Genomic DNA, 20560 nt, shown 5'->3' on the forward strand with positions numbered 1-20560 from the left:
TTTAAGGACATTTGGAGCATTATTATTTTAAGGACAAAAAAGTTCCCCATGACTGTTACATCAGTATTTTTAATATCACTGCTTATGCAGCCTGTCAGAAATGACACATTTGACATTTTTTCTAAAACATACAAAAGCTTGAAAAGCTAAAGAACAAATAAGAGATAATTGTATATCAACATCCACTTTTAATTCTACATAAACAATGAAGATTGTGGCATTATGGTTCAGAATCTTCAATCTAATAATAAGATAGCAAATTGTATGATCTCAATAGATGTAACATCTGAATAATACAATAATTTGTGAGCTACAGACATTCCTGACATGATACATCAAAGAGGACAATGGTTCACTGAAGTATGATACCTTTTAACATCTAGAAAGCATATTACAGTATTGGCTTTAAAAAAACTCAGGTGGATGAAAAGAAAACATTTATCTACGTAAGAACTGAATCTGTGACTTTATAACTACAAATATTTTAAATAGACATGCACAAAATAAATATACAGTACATACTGTTTTGTATGATGAATACTGTGTATGCTATTAACTAACAAAGGTGGGTGAAACACGAATTGCTCATTAGCAACAACACAAATTGCTGCTAATGAAGCCTGGCATCTCTTTGCCTTCTTGAAAACATTATGCCCATTGCTCCACAACAGGCATTAAATTAATCAAGTATTTGAATAGGACAGGTGAAGGCTGACACTATAAAAAGGTCCAGCAACACTTACCATTAGATAAGGTTTTTAAAAATGGTGTAGACCTAACACTGAAAGGAATTTTAAAAAATCATATTTAAAAAATAATAAACACTTGCATATTTTACAAGCTAATTGATAGTTTTTGCATATGTCTTTTGTAAAAAAATAAATAAAACTTGATTAAAGCATAGCACAAATCACATATATTCGAGCAGTTTCTTGTTTAAATATAATATTAAAAATATGGACTGGTGGTCCCTAACACCATGTTCTTCAAAACAGAATGGATGGATAGATTTTTTTCTGCACACTGAAGTCTTGTAAGCTGTAATGGCTGCATATTTAATGGTCTTTCAAGTTGCACGGTCTATATTCAATGTTGCTTCCGAATTTCTACCTTTACTTAGTTTGCTCTTGTTAATGCAGTCCTTCTTAATATGTACTGGTAAATACTGATCTTATAAGATAAGCATTTATATGTAGGAGGATAATGACAACTCTAATCGCAGTAAGTGTCAAGGGAAATGGCACCTTGCTCCTAGTATTCCTCCCCTACTTTAGCCAACACAATATGTTTTGATTAAAGTTCCCTGAAGCAAAGTTTCTGTTTCTCAGTGATCTCTTTCATGGACTCACTGGAAGTTAAACATTCTGTCGGGCAATGTGGGCTTAAAAACTACAGTATATAGAAATTGTCACAGCAGGAGGAATGTAAACCAGTTATAAAAAGTAACATAATGATATTAAGCATGACTAATGCTGTGGTGTGTCTAGCGGTTATGCCTCGTTATTGGTTTCCATTAACTAAACTACACTACCCAAAATGCACTTTTCGCCGTTGTTCACATTCTATCCAATCAAACTAGATTTCGTTTATAACTGTTTGTGTGACATCGCGATATTGGGCAGCGCCGGATTTGGGCTGTCCAATCAGGATGAGGTGAAACGCCCATCTTTTCAGATGGTTGCATTGAAACACATTTCTGGCAGTTTGTCTTATTTTTTTTTTTTACTTCCTTGGGTATCGTGTTTTTTATTCATAACCGTTATTCTTGAAAAGCTGAAGAAACTCAACTTATTCGGGAATTAAACGTGTGTTAAATAATATAATTGGAGTTTAGCTTCCTTTGAAAGTGGGATTCTCGTTAATAAAATGATTGAGAGACCGGATTCAGTAGTTGGAAGTATATCAGTAAGTATTTGGCACAGTCGATTTGTAATGCAGTTTTTCATATTATTTGTTGTAAAGTGGAAAACAGAAAACGTGATCTAACATCAGTGCAAATGCATTTTTTTGTAGTACAAGTGTGTGAGTCTGTGTAGCCTCCATTGCAGACGTCTTCGTATACTTCCTTCTGAGCTCACTGCTGAAACGGTCGCAACTGTTCTTTTTTGGCCGTATATATCATAATTATCAGTCAGAATAATGATATCTTGACTGCAATTAATAATAAAGTATGTGTTTTTATGTTTTCCTCGCAGCTACAGCGATCGGGTTCGATGTGATGCCGTTCTCGGCATCATCCAGTCGCACCCATGGACTAGTTCAAGTATTACACTTCGCATTATTACGATTATTTTATTATTTTCTTTCTAAATCTTGAAATTATTTTTCCATTGATTGAGATATCTTTCCTGCTTATCTTCGTTACATTAATAAAATAAACCAGCGGCGTAAAAGCTCGCCAAAAATAGACACGCTTAGAGCAGGGCTTTGCTAACTGAATCATCTTAATTGACTCTTTCGGCCGCCAATAATATGGCAGCTTCTGTGATATTACCGCGAATAGCGATCTACTGTAAATGGCTTTGCGCCTCTGAATAGAATATGCAAAAGCTGTTCTGTATTAAAGATATTAAGACCATTTTTGTTGAAACATATTTGTACAGGCAATTTGAAATTTACTGAACAGTATTAAAGCGTGTAATCTAAGCGTTACATACTAACAAAATACGGTATCCCCATAAGGAACTAGTTTGCGAAGCTGCTTTGTAGAGATTAGTATCCTAGACTTTATTTATAAAATATGAAATATATAATTGGTAAAGGCACACAGTATATAAATTGTTTGCATTTTATTACAACCTATATCACAATGTTTACGCGTTTGTTCATAGTTTCAGAATGTGAAAAACATTGCGTATTAAAAATATTTTAGTTTTGTTATAAGTTAACGACAAAACTATCTGAACAGTGCGCCGTCGTAAATTAAAATACTAAGGGCAAACATTACTTCAGCAATAAGGAAAACATTAAGGCCACGGTTCTTTTTTGGTGTGCATTTGGTGCGAGAGATTTACAGTAGCAGCAGGTTTTCATACAAACATATTTTCAGTTAAAGCTAAACTCTATTGGTGAACTCCTCTATGTATCAAGATGTTGCTGTTTTTATTATGTTCGGTTAAATGTTTCTAAGAATATCAACATATTTTGTAAACTCGATTTCTTCATACAAACGTTTGTACAGAACAAGCCACTCTGTCACATAGTGGAGGCGTTGGAAGGTTTTGAGACCTGGCTGGATATTAGGATGTTCCACCAGTTAACTGAGTGCAGTAGACTAATGTTAGTAATGTTGTCAACCACTACATTTAATTGTTAATTACTGTATATAAAAAAGAGCATCTTAACAAGAAAAAGTATACTAAAATAAAAACTAGTAACCCAGTGGATTCTGGTACTGAATAAGAAAAATTGTGTTTACGCTGTAACCTGATCTACATCTATTCTTGATAAATCAGATGGTTTTGCATTTTTTTTTTTTTAACATCTAACTAGCCTCTCAGCAAAAGTTGCTTTTTTCATTCCACTGCTGTGCCATCTGATTTACATGCAAAGTGAGAAAAAGGAGTTCCAGGAGTTTGTGGGGAATGCTGATATATAATTTGGTAGAGTGGTTACCATTTAAGTGGAATGAAGTGCAGCCTTACAGTATGTGATGGATCTGGATTGGTACAAACTCACAAAAAAGAACATTTTTATCTGAATTTTTGCAGGCCAGTTTTTTAACAAATGCTTCCATTAGCATTTGATTTAGCTTAAAAATGTATTCTGTAAAGATACCTGACTAGTATTTCACATGAATATAAATATTCTTTAATCTATGTAATTGCTGATGTAGAGTTAGGACAAGCCTTTCAACAAAATAACGGATTTAATTAACTGCAGAAACTGATTTCACATTAAGAAAATAGAACTCAGACTTGTAGAAATGTTAGCTATCTGGCATTCAAGTAGGTTTGGGTGTCATTTAGAGTTTATTGATTCCAAATCGGATTTCAATTCTGCTTATTAATTCAGGATCTTACCTGTTCTCTGTTCTGATTTTAATACGGTTAAAGAAATGGTCTAATTGTTTTAATAATGGAAATCTGTCTTTATTTTCTTTAAAGAGTTCAAGTGAAACTTTTACAACAAAGGATACTAAAACAGTAAAGCAAAAGACAATGTTTCAAGTTAAAATAATTAAAATGTATTTGATCTAAATATCACAAATACACAAAATAAAAAGAGTGTGTGTGCGTGCAACAGCTCTTGTTAAGTAAATCATTAGCATATCAGGAAAAAAATATATGTGACAACTCTGGGCATATTGTTTCTCCATCAATGGAGAAAACCCTATCCTCTAGGGGTAGAAGTGGCCTGCACACACAAATATGAAAAGAGCAGCTCTGAGAGGAAAGGCTAGGCAGGAAGCAGGGTCTTCAGATGTCGTTGTTGGCAGTTTTGTTGATGCATCTTCACATCTGTGTCAGTCTGGTCCTCAATGGATGTGGTTCTTTGGGCTAAATGTTTTACCTTGAGGTCATCCTCAGCATCCAAAAGTTCCACCAGCAAAGGCCTTTTACAGGGAGGTGGTTAAACAAGTATATAACAGGCTTATTACAAAGTAGATATCCCTGGAAACAATAAACGATTATTAAGAGTAAGACCATGTCAGTTATAGTTTTAGCTATGTTTGTATTTACAAGCTCCTCTTCTGTCTTGTTGTTTTCTCCTTCCTCAATATAGCTGTTACCATCATCTTGTTCTGACAGCAGTGCTACACTGACTTCCCTACGATCTTACTCTGAAGGCTACATAGTGTTGGTGTTTAGATAAGATTTTAAGTTCAGAGTTATGAAGCTGTTTGTACATAAATGTCACAATATTTATCTGTACATAGTTTTCAGCTTTAACTCCTTGACCTGGTACCAGATGATGCTGTCCTCAGCTTTGTGTTTAAAATATGGGTCTAATGCAGTGGCCTCGTCAATGAAAGTTTCTGATGTCATCTCTGTTAAACATACTTTCTCAATAAATACATATGGTTCTATCATAATTATGAATTTAATTCAATAAAATAACATTTATATTTACCGGATACTGCTTGGATAGATCTGCCCAAACAGCCTGATTATGGTTGGACACAAATGCCGTGTCTCCCTCCTTAACACTGAAGTACTCTTCAAGCTTTTGAAGAATAAGCAGGATCTGACCACATTTGGGACTCTTTTTCAGTAGCAACACAAAATTTGGATGTTTATAATCATCAGGTGGTTGAACGTTTCTGCCTTTTTGTTGTCTTCATCTATCATTTGATGAAGTCTGTTTGAGAAATAATACATTTTCTGTTCTTTCATGTATTTAATTGTTTTTTTCCTTTATAGCATGATGTTCCAAATATAAAGTCAGGAAGCTTAGTTTTTCATTACTAAGTGTATCCCATGAGACCACTTCATAATACAGTTAACCTATGTGCAGAGGACCTATTCTTACCCCTCTCACTCCATTGGTGTTTTCAGGCATTGATTCAAGCTAGCTGCTTGAATTGCAGGATACTGTTCCTGAAAACACTCCAGCGTCAAGTGGAGAGTATTTAATGCATTCTCAAGTCAAGTATTAGGAAGTGTAGAGGCAAATCTGTAACATTAGCAAACTTGAAACTGATGCATTGAGAATTAAGAATAAATAGCCTTAATGAAGTGTAGTTATATAATGAGACATAAGCCTGTACGTTTTGTAACTAAGACATTTTGATCTGTAAATTGTATATAGTATAGACCTACAAAAAGAGGTTATATGTTAGTGAGGTTCTCTTAATCAAGCATAAACAAAGTGAACTTATTTAGAAGTTGTTGTTTCTCATGGAGCACAGTCTTTACCATAGACTGCCTCCTTATCCATACAGCCACACTCCAAATCTTGGATGTCCAGTTTGCCACAGATGTCATTGAGTAGGTACTTTGCGTTCCAAGATTAAGTCCGTGGGTAAAGCAGCCTAGATTTATGAACTGTAGCTTTTCTTTATTGCTTCCAATTAGCAGCATTATGTATAGTGACAGTACTTATTTTGTTGAAGGTGCCAAATCCCTGCAAAATATCGTATTTTTTTCAGCTGTTACTGGTCCTGTTTGTGCTTTATAAACTGCTGTGTTTTGAGTACTTCCTGTCTCATTTTGCCCTCATTGATCTAATGCACTGTCACTGTGATATAATGATGTTGGGGAAATGCTTGTCCAGCTGCTGCTAGTTAAAGCTACTTTGCTAATTTGACTGCGCTCTAATATTACTTTTGACTTTTCTGCCTTATACCAAGCAGGCACCAAATGATTAGACAAAATATATCAACAAAGTGTAGTGTACTTTGGATTTGGAACCTTTGTCATCTCCCTGCAAACAAAGAAATTCAAAATAACGCTACAATTGGCTACAGATACAATTATCAAATTATAGTTTATTATACTTGTTACTTATTTTTCCAATGAATGATGGTGATTCATGCTTTGACTGCTCTGTGTCAATCTTCAGTTCTCTCTGTACTCGACTTTGCTTTCACTGCTAAACTGGATGGAGTGTTACAGCTTGGGATCCAATTCTGCACTTAGATCTGAAGGAGAAGTGCAGAACTACAGCTATGTGAACAATCTAAGAAAACATATTATTTATTAAATGCAAGCTAATTTGGTGTCTTGCAGTTTAAAATAAGACATTGCTTATATATATCAGGGGTCCCCAACTCCGGTCCTGAGGACCATAGTGGCTGCAGGGTTTCATTCTAACCCTTTACTTAGGGTCTTTGTTTTACAGCTAATTAGTTGTTTTGAATTAATTTTAATTGACTTGTTTTTTAAGATATTTTCCCCTGAATTCTTTCATTGTTCCTCTGAATTGCTTAATTTCTTTCCGTAAATGAAATCCAATCAAAAAGGAAATGTGAAGTGATTGAGCCAACAGAAGACCATCTAAGTCAGGGCCTCAAACTCCAACCAATTTCATTCCAACCAGTTGCTTAATTAGGCGCCGATTCTTGTTGTTAATTAAACCCGTTCTTTAATTCCGTGGCTTGTTGCTGCTCTCATTGTGCAATAGCAGACATTTCCAAAATTGTTGATTTTCTCTTTTCTAAGAGCACTGTTCAAATGTTTTTGGGACCTGAGCAGATCAACATTCCCAAGACCTTTATATTTTTTTATTTTCAGGTATTGTATGATGGACACAGTTTGCTGGTCTTGGTTTGGCTAATTTTATATCTCATTATTGTTTGGCAATTAATTAAGGAACAATAATCAATTAAGGGGTCTGAGTCTTCAAGAGCAAGTTCATCCATCCATCCATCCTCTTCCGCTTATCTGAGGTCGGGTTGCGGTGGCAGCAGCTTGAGCAGAGATACCCAGACTTCTCTCTCCCCGGCCACTTCTTCTAGCTCTTCCAGGAGAATCCCGAGGTGTTCCCAGGCCAGCCGGGAAACATAGTCCCTCCAGCGTGTCCTGTTTCTTCCCTGGGCCTCCTCCCGGTTGGATGTGCCCGGAACACCTCACCAGGGAGGCGTCCAGGAGGCATCCTGATCAGATGCCCGAGCCACCTCATCTGACTCCTCTCGATGCGGAGGAGCAGCGGCTCTACTCTGAGCCCCTCCCGGATGACTGAGCTTCTCGCCCTATCTTTAAGGGAGAGCCCAGACACCCTGCGGAGGAAACTCATTTCAGCCGCTTGTATTCGCGATCTCGTTCTTTCGGTCACTACCCATAGCTCATGACCATAGGTGAGGGTAGGAACATAGATCGAATGGTAAATTGAGAGCTTTGATTTATGGCTCAGCTCCTTTTTCACCACAACAGACCGATGCAGAGCCCGCATCAGTGCGGACACCGCACTGATCCGCCTGTCGATCTCACGCTCCATTCTTCCCTCACTCGTGAACAAGACCCCGAGATACTTGAACTCCTCCACTTGGGGCAGGATCTCGCTCCCAATCCTGAGAGGCCACTCCATCCTTTTCCGGCTGAGGACCATGCTCTTGGATTTGGAGGTGCTGATTCCCATCCTAGCCGCTTCACACTCAGCTGTGAACCGATCCAGAGAGAGCTGAAGATCACGGCCTGATGAAGCAAACAGGACAACATCATCTGCAAAAAGCAGTGACCCAATCCTGAGTCCACCAAACTGGATCCCCTCAACACCCTGGCTGCGCCTAGAAATTCTGTCCATAAAAGTTATGAACAGAATCGGTGACAAAGGGCAGCCCTGGCGGAGTCCAACTCTCACTGAAAACGGGTTCGACTTACTGCCGGCAATGCGGACCAAGTTCTGACACTGGTTGTACAGGAACTGAACAGCACTTATCAGGGGGTCCGGTACCCCCATACTCCCGGAGCACCCCCCACAGAATTCCCCGAGGGACACGGTCGAACGCCTTTTCCAAGTCCACAAAACACATGTAGACTGGTTGGGCGAACTCCCATGCACCCTCCAGGACTCTGCTAAGGGTGTATAGCTGGTCCACTGTTCCGCGACCAGGATGAAAACCACACTGTTCCTCCTGAATCCGAGGTTCGACTATCTAACGGACCCTCCTCTCCAGAACCCCGGAATAGACTTTTTCAGGGAGGCTGAGGAGTGTGATCCCTTTGTAGTTGGAACACACCCTCCGGTCCCCCTTCTTAAAGAGGGGGACCACCACCCCAGTCTGCCAATCCAGAGGCACTGTCCCTAATGTCCATGCGATGTCGCAGAGACATGTCAACCAAGACAGTCCTACAACACCCAGAGCCTTGAGGAACTCCAGGCGTATCTCATCCACTCCCGGGGCCTTGCCACCAAGGAGTTTTTTGACCACCTCAGTCCCAGAGATGAGGGAGCCCACCTCCGAGTCCCCAAGCTCTGCTTCCTCATTGGAAGGCATGTTAGTGGGATTGAGGAGGTCTTCGAAGTACTCCCCCCACCGACCCACAACGTCCCGAGTCGAGGTCAGCAGCGCGCGCACCATCCCCACCATACACGGTGTTGACACTGCACTGCTTCCCCCTCCTGAGACGCTGGACAGTGGACCAGAATCTCCTCGAAGTCGTCCGAAAGTCATTCTCCATGGCCTCCCCAAACTCCTCCCATGCCCGAGTTTTTGCCTCCGCAACCACCAAAGCCGCATTCCGCTTGGCCTGCCGGTACCTATTAGCTGCCTCCAGAGTCGCACAGGACAGAAGGGACCGGTAGGACTCCTTCTTCAGCTTGACAGCATCTCTCACCGCCGGTGTTCACCAACAGGTTCAGGGACAACAGGCACCGACCACCTTACGGCCACAGCTCTGGTTAGCCGCCTCAACAATAGAGGCACAGAACATGGCCCATTCGGACTCAATGTCCCCCACCTCCCTCGGGACATTTGGCCCTACCAGGCCTGACCGGCATCCTCCCCCACCATCGAAGCCAACTCACCACCAGGTGGTGATCAGTTGACAGCTCCACCCCTCTCTTCACCCGAGTGTCCAAGACATGTGGCCGCAGGTCCGACGACACGACCACAAAGTCAATCATCGAACTGAGACCTAGGGTGTCCTGGTGCCAAGTGCACATTCGTGCACGAGCACAGAAGCCCAATAACAAAACACCACTCAGGTTCAGATCGGGGGGGCCATTCCTCCCAATCACGCCCTTCCAGGTCTCACTGTCATTGCCCACGTGAGCATTGAAGTCTCCCAGCAGTACGAGGGAGTCCCCAGGCTCCTTCCCCTTCAGAGAGGTGGCATTCCACGTCCCAAGAGCCAGCTTCTGTAGCCGAGGAACGGACCGCCAAGGTCCCCGCCTTTGGCCACCACCCAACTCACACTGCACCTGACCTCCTTGGCCCCTCCCATAGGTGGTGAGCCCATGGGAAGGGGGACCCACGTTGCCTCTTCAGGCTGTGCCCGGCCGAGCCCCATGGGTGCAAGCCCGGCCACCAGGCGCTCGCCATCGAGCCCCACCTCCGGGTCTGGCTGTAGAGGGTGGCCCTGGTGACACGCGTCCTGGCGAGGGAAAACACCGTCCAAATTTTTTATTCATCATAAGAGGTTATGTTGAACCGCACTTTGTCTCATCCCTCACCTAGGACCAGTTTGCCCTGGGTGGCCCTACCAGGGGCATAAAGCCCCGGACAACAGAGCTCCTAGGATCATTGGGAGCAAGTCCATTACAATTAATTCGATACTGTTATAAGTTGTATAATGTTTCCTGAGTGCGGTGTGCTAGTGGTAGCTGAGGCAATTGGGCTTTGAGACTGTAAAATATCGAAGACAGTACATTCATGTAAATTAATACTGTGCTGTAATTAATGTTTTACAACCTCCCTTACATGAAATTATCTTGCCACAGATGCTGCATTTTGCGTTGTCAATATTTTCTTTAACTAAATCTAGCCACACCTTTGAGCATTTGCTGTGGTCCACAGTTCTCTGCCCGGGTGCTGAGCAAAATAAATTTACCCACTGTTGATGCATGACATGGACTACACCAGTACAACAACCCAGGTCCAGGAGAAGGTGTCTCTGCATCAAGGATGTTTATTAGACTGCTATAGTTGATTGAAAACATGCATGTAGGAATTGATATGTGAAGCTGTAATTTAACCATCTTTACGATTTACCGGTTCTTGGAAATTTAGAATTGGATCTACTTTTGAACCAATTCTCAAGATTCAGTCCTACATCCAAGTTATCTGTACCATGTTTTACATTATAAAATATTACATGAATGCCTTTCTGTCATGTAATGTATTTGAAGATATGGAGACTGTGCAGCTGACTCTATTTAAAAAAACAAAACAAAACATTTGCCTAAATAGAACAAAGCCTATTGAAAAGGGGGTTTCCAAGACAGTAAATGAGGATTATGTGAATATGTAGTACTGTCCAATGTGGTGGAGTGGAAACCCATTTTGCCATAACTTAACATCCGCTACACAATACCTATTGTTTCTGAATGCATCTATCCATTTTGAACACCATTCATTCTTTTCATGATCCGATTATACTGTAGCTGATGGTGCCTATAAAACTGGGTTTCTAAAATTTCTCATTTAAAGATTTACCAATGTTGTTTCTTGTCCTAGAGTGTGTATATAAACATGGGGAACTCCAGTCTGTGTATTACATCTTGCCTGAAGAAGGGGCCTGAGTTGCCTCGAAAGCTTGCATATTGTAATCTTTTTAGTTAGCCAATAAAAGGTGTCATTTTGCTTGGCTTTTCTCTACATTCATAATGGCTAACACGGTACAACAACCTAGTATGACTGGATTACAAAATGAAACCTTACCGTTAGTATTCAGAAGACCCAGTTTGAAATGGAATCAAAATTGAAATAAAAATCCTTCAAACCATTGAATAAACAATATTAAATGCCTTCATTGTATGTTTATGTACAAATTGCAAAATCTTCTTTCTATAGCCTATATTTAGTGTAGGGTTTTTGAACCCTTGAGATCAGAAAATGTTAACTATTGCTGCAACAACTAATCGTCATAATTGTTAATAATTTATTATTAAAAACATTGACAATGAATTACTTTCATTGATTAGTTGACTACATCATTAGGCTGAATATTTGTACTGTGCAGTTATACCACTACTTCATTCAGTTGTGAATACATTTGAAAAAAAGGCACACGGTAAGACTTAGAAAAGACTGTGAGCTAAGACTTCCAGAGTTTGGGAGCACTTTACTCTAAACACAGGAAAAAAAAGACGGGATATAGGTCTGGCCTCATATGGCGTGAGAGTACAACGGAGATATACATATATTTGAATAGGAAACATACAGTTTCAGGCTCTGTGGAGGACTCATCCCAGTGAGTTGAATGTTACTTCTGTGTTATGTGATACAGATACATGAATGCAATGTTTGCTAGGCTTGGCATAATGACATGACTTTCAGTTTGAAGGGAGGAGTAATTCAAGTCATAGTCCAGCCTTTTACAATTAAAATAAAACTAGCATATGGGAAAGAATTTCATGATAGACAAAAGTGATTGTGATGAAACACAGGTTTCTGCTTGGAGAGGAACTTATCTTTTTTTTTTTTTTGTGCAAAGAAAATTAAAAACTTTGCGAGAGTGCAGCGGTGAATTCTGCAGCACATCTGCCATGACTGAAAGGCTCATTCAGAGTCAAAAGATAGGAGTGGGATGGAAAAGTAAAAGACTAGTTGGCTATCGAACTTTAAATGGCATTCGTACAGTCTGGTGGGAGACGTGATGATATAAAAGTACTGCTGCAGTAAGGCTAGTTTTGCCATTAAAACAGATTTTTTTGGCTGGATCACGCATTTTCAAATGTGAAAATCTACCAGCACACTTGCAACAGCAAAAGACATGCAGCAGACTGCAACAGTGTATTGGCTGTAAGCAAATGTGCCAAAGAGTCTGAGGTGATTAAAGGTTTCCAGACACAAAAACATAAATGATGATGCAAAAAGATATGAACTTTCAGTTAACATAAACTTGGCATATTACAAAGCAAAGGAAGAACTCGGTTGTGGCCATATCTAGGGGTAGGGTAACTGACAGATTTGACTTCAGCTGTACTTGCGGAGCTGTGTAGGTTTGCGCAGCTAGACTCCTTATTTCTGGGTTTCTCAAGGTATTGTTTGACTTTGCTGAAAATATTGATCAGACTGGGTATTAAGTTTTGGCTTGCTCTTCAGCAGAAGTGTTTCATAAATTTGCTGAGATTTTACCCAATGAACACCTGCACTCTATAATCTTAAAATTGTATTTGAATGTGTTTATTTACAAATGTAACCTTTATTTATTCAAACATTTTATCATGAACATTTTATGAAAAAAGTGACTCACGAAAGAACAAAGAGCAGATAGAGATAGCCGTTCAATCCATTAGGCGACGATACCTGTGGGATACCATTTATGAAAGTTAAGGGCACACCGATGGGCCATGTTTATTTAACTAAAGAAATTCACAGAAAATGATAACATTTTGTTACCATTGATGTTTGCAGGAATAAAATAGAAATTTCCATTACATTCAGCATTCTGTAGTTAGCTTTGTCAGGTGTACATGGTGAAAGACCATGCTATGTTCCAATGCCTGTCATAACCTTTTTTTTTTTCCCATTCCTGAGCACTTTGCTCTAATGGATTTTGACCTATACTTCTTATGTTTTTTTTTTTTTTTCCCTCGAGGTTTCCTGAAAGTTTGGAAGGTGTTGTAACATTTACTTGAGCTAACTAAAATGGTGAGTTAGTAATTTAAGAGAGTCCGCTATAGTAAAGTGAACATTGGACAAGGGGGTTTCATCTGGCATAATTCCAAAGATTGATATGAGTGGATGAGGATGATTTGAGAAGTTTATTCTTTGGTGACTGAGATTGCAGTCCCTGACTCTGAATACAATTATAATATATTTCTTATAGAATTGCTTTAGAAAAATCTAAAGGGGAGTTGGCTTGAAAACATTGCTATAGCTATCTTTATAGTTGCTTAATAAATTGCCTCTGTTTAAGGTAAAGGTCGCAGAAGTAGAAATTTTATATATTACAATGGACAAAATCTCAAATTTGTATACTAAAAAATTATTTATGGCAAGCTGTTAGAGTGATGCAAAAATTATTAATTAATATGTCACTTAGACTCATCATACTATGCATGTACTGTGAGAACTTCAGTAAAGGGAGAACTTTATGGTTCAGTTTTAAAAGTGCAACTGACCATAACGACACACAATTGAATTGCAACATTCTTAAATGAAATGGATTTTTGCTATAGCTGTAACTATTTTTCAAGAAGAGTGCATGTTGGAGTTCATGCATTAAGCAGAGCATAGTAGACTCTTGTTTTTTTTTTTTTTGTTTTTTTTGTAGTAAGCCATACTGGCTGAGTGATATAGTAGTAAGTATTTTTATCTGGGTTGTAGGACATCAAGGTACTAAAAATGCAGCAGTTTGGTTTCTCGTGTATTTTATTTTGGTGAACCTTAAAGAAGCCAGCAAAATGTACTTTTGATTGTTTTGGTTCAAATCATTTGCAAAGAATCAAATAGCAGTTCACTACACTTAACATACATGGTCTTAAGATTGCTTGTTGTATAGAGGTAATTTGTTTGGCACTTGCTGTAAATGTTGCACTATAAGCCAAGGCCAGAAAAAGTTAGAAATTACGATTCATCCATGCATAGTAGTTTTCCAAATGATAGACTACTTTGAAACCAATTTCTTGCCTGACACATTCCTGCAGAAAATGATAACATTGGGAAGCAGTGGCTGTGTAATCAAAAGTGTGAATCACAGTCTTTTGGTCTTTATTTCATTTGCTTTTTTTTTTGCTCTGTTGCACAAATGAGGAAATGATTTTTCTTCCTCACAGTAAATGTCTCAGTACAATTGGGCAGCTGTAAGAGTGATTAATAGTTTTTATTTTTTTTCTCCCGTCTGTACAATTTTTCTCCCTTAAATTATACCTCAGATGAATACATTGCTTATTTTCAGTAGTGACATGCGGTATACAAATATTATATCTGCACACTGCTGTCATTTGGCATAATGCTTTTACGTTTTTTCAGTTTTGTATATATACTGTTTAAAGGGGTGAGGGAGTCATGCAGACATTTTGTACAAAACGTAAGAAAAATTTGAACCAGTCATGTAGGTTATGTTAGAAGTATGCATATCACATACAGATTACAAAACATAACCCAATTAATACAAGATGCATTTTTCATGTTTGCTTTCATAGGGAAACGAGCTGTATATACCCGGCGTTGCCCGGGGCAGAAGTAACCTAATCGGTCAAACACTTACATATATACCAAAGTAAACGTAATCGGTCAAACAGTTACATATATAAAAAAAACCGAACCTAATCGGACAAACAGCTAATCTATATACATAAGCAAACCTAATTGGTCAAACAGTTACATAAATACAAAAGCAAACCTAATCGATGAAACAGCTTCATATATACAGAAGCGAACCTAATTGGTCAAACAGTTATGCATGTGCAGAATGATTTTACAAACATTATGCGTGTTAACAATCATTAAAAAGAAAAGATTGAGGAACTGTTGTTCTATATGTGATGAAGCCACTAATCAGACAGATTTTTTTCAGGACCCAGCTGTTTCATAACTAAACTACTGCCACCCCAAAGTAATGCCTAATAGTGGTTTTTGGGGTAGCTGTGGAATAAAAAGGGTGTTTTTTAGTCAGTAAGAATCTGACACTACCCTTCAGTACGGGCTGAAGGGTGCCTATGCAAGGTTTTACATCCTTCCCGTATGGAAAAAAAACATACTAAACTTTTTTTTCATCATTACACATAATCTCAGTCAAATGGAAGTACGCATTCTCGATTTATTTTTATGTAATTTTTACTTTTTCACAAAGCCATCCCATGCCAATTTGTATGAATAAACTTTTGCTAGAGAGTTAGCAAAAGTTTATTCATGCACATATTTTAATACGGATAATCTATCTCTAATCAAGGTTCTCATTTTCATTCTAATTTAAAATAATAATAGATACTCATTTTTTTCTTCTGTTTTAGAAAAACCAATCTATGCCACCTACGTCTTCGTCAAGTCAGCTTCATCCAGCTTCATCACATATAGAAGAAGAGTTCCTCAATCTTTGCTTTTTAATGATTGTTAACACGCATAATCTTTGTAAAATTATTCTGCACATGCATAACTGTTTGACCAATTAGGTTCGCTTCTGTATATATGAAGCTGTTTCATCGATTAGGTTTGCTTTTGTATTTATGTAACTGTTTGACCAATTAGGTTTGCTTATGTATATAGATTAGCTGTTTGTCCGATTAGGTTCGCTTCTGTATATATGAAGCTGTTTGTCCGATTAGGTTCGGTTTTTTTATATATGTAACTGTTTGACCGATTAGGTTTACTTTGGTATATATGTAAGTGTTTGACCGATTAGGTTACTTCTGCCCCGGGCAACGGCGGGTATATACAGCTCGTATATATATATATATATATATATATATATAGCAAAATACCCGCGCTTCGCAGCGGAGAAGTAGTGTGTTAAAGAGGTTATGAAAAAAAAAGGAAACATTTTAAAAATAACGTAACATGATTGTCAATGTAATTGTGTTGTCATTGTTATAACTGTTGCTGTCTTTTATATATATATATATATATATATATATATATATATATATATATATATATATATATATATATAGATATATAGATATATAGATATATAGATATATAGATATAGATATATAGATATATTATATATATAATATACACACACACACACATAAACATTTATATACATATACATATATATACATATCTACATATACACATGTACATATATATACACACACATACATAAACACACACATAAGACTTACTGAGTGAAACGGGCTTTCATTGACAATCATGTTACGTTATTTTTAAAATGTTTCCTTTTTTTTTCATAACCTCTTTAACACACTACTTCTCCGCTGCGAAGCGCGGGTATTTTGCTAGTATATATATATATATATATATACATATACACACATACATGCAGTTTTAATAACACAGAAATCAATATAAACATTAACATCATTATCATATGAGAATATGAAGTAATATATAAGAAGCACATTTCATATAAATATAAATTATTAAACAGTAAAATCTTCTTCTGTAATTTGCTACCGTGGCAATTTGTGTGTCTGTCCAGGATTTTAAATGACCTGTAGCTTGCAAACCGTTGCACCTATACACTTGAAATGTGGTACACATATAGTACGTCACGTCTACTATCCGCTTTATGGGTGATGATTGTTTTAGTCTTTTTATCTTTATTTTATTTTATTGTACAATCAAGTCCTATCTGCGCACAGCAGGGCAGCCGTGGGCGGATGCGTATGGTGTATTCACTCGATGTTATCGTGCATTGCGCTGTCAGTGGTATTTTGATAAAAGAATTTGAACAACATATAAGAAGCGTATAAATTATTAAACAGTAAAACATTAACATTTAAGAAGTAAAGTTAGATTAAGTACTACTGCTGTGCCTTCGGGTATACCTCATTTTTTGTTTGCCCATTACATGCTTAAATGTATACATTTTTTGGTGCACCTACCCGAGAACACGCGACATATAACCGAGCGTGGGAGAAGCATGGATTTTAAACACGCGTTGAGTTGATGTGCTGGTCTCCCTTGTGAAATAACTGGTAATGTTTGACTAAAATCTACAGCGAGTAAAACGACATTAGCTCCTATTTTTTTTTTTTACGATCTCTGAGATGTTGCTTTTTTCGGTTCAAGGCTTCATAAGCTCTTTTATGTTGTATGGTGCACTTATCCCAAACCATCATCTTTGAATGTTGCAACACTTTCGCCTTGTATGTAGATCGGGGTAATTACATTCATTGCATTCCTAGTCTGAATCACAATGTGATTGTATGGGTGGTTACCTGGCACTGTAGGGTTGCCACCCGTCCTTTAAAATACGGAATCGTGCCGCGTTTGAGAATGAAATTGCGCGTCCCGTTTTGAATCAATACTGGACGGGATTTATCCCGTATTTTTTTTATCATTTTTTTTTTAAAGCAGCGTCTCATGCAAATCATCCCACACGCATTTTATGAAGATGCCTCCTTTCCTACTTTTGATTGGGTAATACTTGATGTCATCGTTAGTTTGATTGGTGTTTTTAACTGTCCAGTGAGTAGGGCGTGTCTTTCAACGGAATGAAAAAAAGGCCCACCCGACGACCCACCCATTCCATTTTTATATATATAGATGTTAAGAATGTTTATTTTGTGAATTTGTTTGTGATAACCCAAAATAAGGTGGAGAAAGGACTGACACTGACACCAGTAGCAGTGGCCCTTTTTTTTTTTTTTTTTTAAGGTCTTTGCGACAGTCCCTGCCTAACTCACATTGCAGGCCTCAGGAGATTCTGTTATCTTCCTAAGGTTATTCCACAGTCAGCCTTGGGATTTACCGAATAATTACAGGAGCTTTCAAAATGTACATTGCATTTTTTTTTTTCTTCTTTCATTTCAGTCCTACTTGCCACACTGTTCAGAGCTGCTCCACCGTTCATGGCTCCACTCACATGGCTTACTCTCATCTGCATATTTTCTTACAGGTCCAAGTCACTATACTTGTTTCTTAATGAATTTTGCTGACTACCTCTGTTTGCACTAGTGTTGGATCAATACTATAATTTTAACTTTGGTACCAATATTAGGGCTCTTTGATTTCCATGATGTGGAAAACCCGGACGGAATCAAGGAATTTACGCTTAAAAATGGATTTTAGATTTAAAAATGGAAATGTGCGGAATTTAGAGACTGGAGGGATGACAGTTACAAAACTTCCCAATAAATTAAACGATTGAATAATCTGTAGTTCAATTATTTATATACTATTTTCTAGTTTGTTGTTTTTGAAGCAAACACAGTTCTTCGTAGAAATCTAGTCGTGCCTCTGTCTGTTTGTGCGCGTGTTTCCTGTAAATTTTCTTTTTAAAGGCACACGAATTAGCTAGCTGCACGAGACAGAAATGTCGAAGCGAGCAGTATCAGATACCCTAACTACGTTGAAAAAACTAAGAAACACGTGGTTAACTGCAAAATTGTGGGCACAACAACATCCCGGTGACTTTTACAAATCTGGACAACGTTTCTGTAAGTTTTGCCAGCATACCATAGACTGGACATGAAAAGATACTTAAAATGATCACGTCAAATCTAAAATCTATCTCAAGAACAAGGAGAAATTAAGATCAAAAAGTGTTCCCCTTCAGTTTACAACAGAGGAAAAAACAAAATCGTCAGATGCAAGACACCCGATTGTGTCCATGTGAGTCAGACATACCTTTCTCAATAAAAACAACGAAGATGCGTCCTTTCTTTATTAAGCATTGTAAACAAGGAGGCGCGCTGCAAGAAAATGAGAGCCGTCTTTGTCAAATTCATGTACCCTGTGTCTTTGAACAACATATGGACGCCATTCTTCGAAAGATTCGTGGCAAGAAAATATATGTTGTAATTGATGAAAGTACTGAAAGCATAGTGATAGGTGAGTAAACACTTGGCTGTTTGGTAATTCTTCTATGTAGGCAGTTATAATTGTACGTGATGTGTTTACTGTGAATCAGTTAACCGATTAAATTAAATCTGATATATTTAACTGATATTAACAGTCTTTCCCATAGAAAAATATTAGTGAACAGCACTGGTTGTCAAGGGTTCCCATATAAAAATTAACAATGATGTTTCTGGATTTAATATATATTTTGCCTTGCGGGGGCGAGGCACACAAGGTCCACATTTGACTCTTCCATTATAAACTCGGCCCCTACAAACCTGGGCAGAAGAACAGGCTTCTCCTCATGAGGAAACAAGCCCTTAAAAGCGGGTCACTCTTTTTTTTCTAAAAGTGAAATTAACCTTCATCTCAGAAGGATACATCAAACTAGTAACAGCTCTTACAATTCTGGTGAGTACTCATTGTCCTATACTGCAGTTTCAGCATACAGCATCATGGAGGAAATGGGCTCCTACCTGATGAATGGAACTGCAAAATAAGGTTTAGTTGTGCTAGTGTGCTGTTTCATTAAAAGGAATGTAAAGTGCCATTTCACTATTGTTTGTTTTGTTGTAGCTGTTACTACTTTCTTACGGTTATAAAAACCTTAAAAATCCGAATCAAGGAAAAATAAATAGATGAAAACCGAAAAGCAAAAAAAAAAAAAAAAAAAAAAACGGAATTTGTGAAAAAATAAAACGGATTCCATAAGGCCCTACAATATCAGCTTTCCCACCTAAATACCCCTACCAAAATGATACTGAATGCAAAAAAAAAAAAAGGTAACTCTCACCCCCACAGGACTACCAGGTGCTTCGTCCTGCCAGCGCACACACAAGTGCCTCTCTTCTCTGCTGCACTCTGGATATTATAAAGGGGAGGGTTCCTTTTGGAGTTTACAATGTCCTTAAATAAAAATCTTCTGTTAACAAAATTAGCATAATATCGGTGTAGTACTGTTTAAAAAAAAAAAAAAGGGGGTTTTCGTACCAGTATACCACAATCACTAATCTACACCACTGCAGGAAAGAAACGGTACATGCACTCTGTTCATATACAGTGCAAACCACTGGCTTATAGATGAACGAAGAAAGTTCAGTGACTTATGTAATATATGCTGTATCTGATTTTACTGTTATGAACTAGTAGCCAGTTGGAAATTGGTTTTGAAACATTCAGACTTATCCTTTGTCCAGCATTCTGGCAAGTTAACTTGTTCAGAGGAGATATTGTCTTTGTTGAGACTTTCAGAATTTCCTGCATCCATGTTGTAATGAATGAAAGGAGGGTGTGAAAAGGGATCTCTTGGGTTTAGGTTTAGGTAGACTTTATTATCCCATAGGGAAAATTGTTTGCGGTAGTAAAGTACAAAAACAGAAGACATTGTTACAGAGATCCAATAGATGCAGCAAAGACACAGCATTTGACAAACCAATGTTATTGCATAAACACACACTCAAGATCAATACAAAGAACAACAATTTCAACAGTATACAAAATAATAATACAGAATTTAACATTTAGCATCATCCCTACAAA

At 38.0% G+C, this 20560-nt stretch overlaps 1 protein-coding gene across 2 annotated transcripts in view; it reads left to right on the forward strand.

The window, feature by feature from the left end:
* Positions 1-1645: 1645 nt before the first annotated feature.
* Positions 1646-20560, forward strand: part of LOC114658127 (septin-7-like) — a 149106-nt gene continuing 130191 nt past the window's right edge. The window contains exon 1 of one of the 2 annotated variants that reach the window (XM_028810185.2): positions 1646-1905. In XM_028810185.2, coding sequence (XP_028666018.1) covers positions 1867-1905 — 39 coding nt within the window. In that variant the 5' untranslated portion in view covers positions 1646-1866. The remainder of the gene's footprint in view (positions 1906-20560) is intronic. The other variant, XM_051932002.1, reaches the window with a different exon arrangement.

Source organism: Erpetoichthys calabaricus, chromosome 9 (assembly GCF_900747795.2).
Source record: "Erpetoichthys calabaricus chromosome 9, fErpCal1.3, whole genome shotgun sequence".
Classification (NCBI taxonomy): domain Eukaryota; kingdom Metazoa; phylum Chordata; class Cladistia; order Polypteriformes; family Polypteridae; genus Erpetoichthys; species Erpetoichthys calabaricus.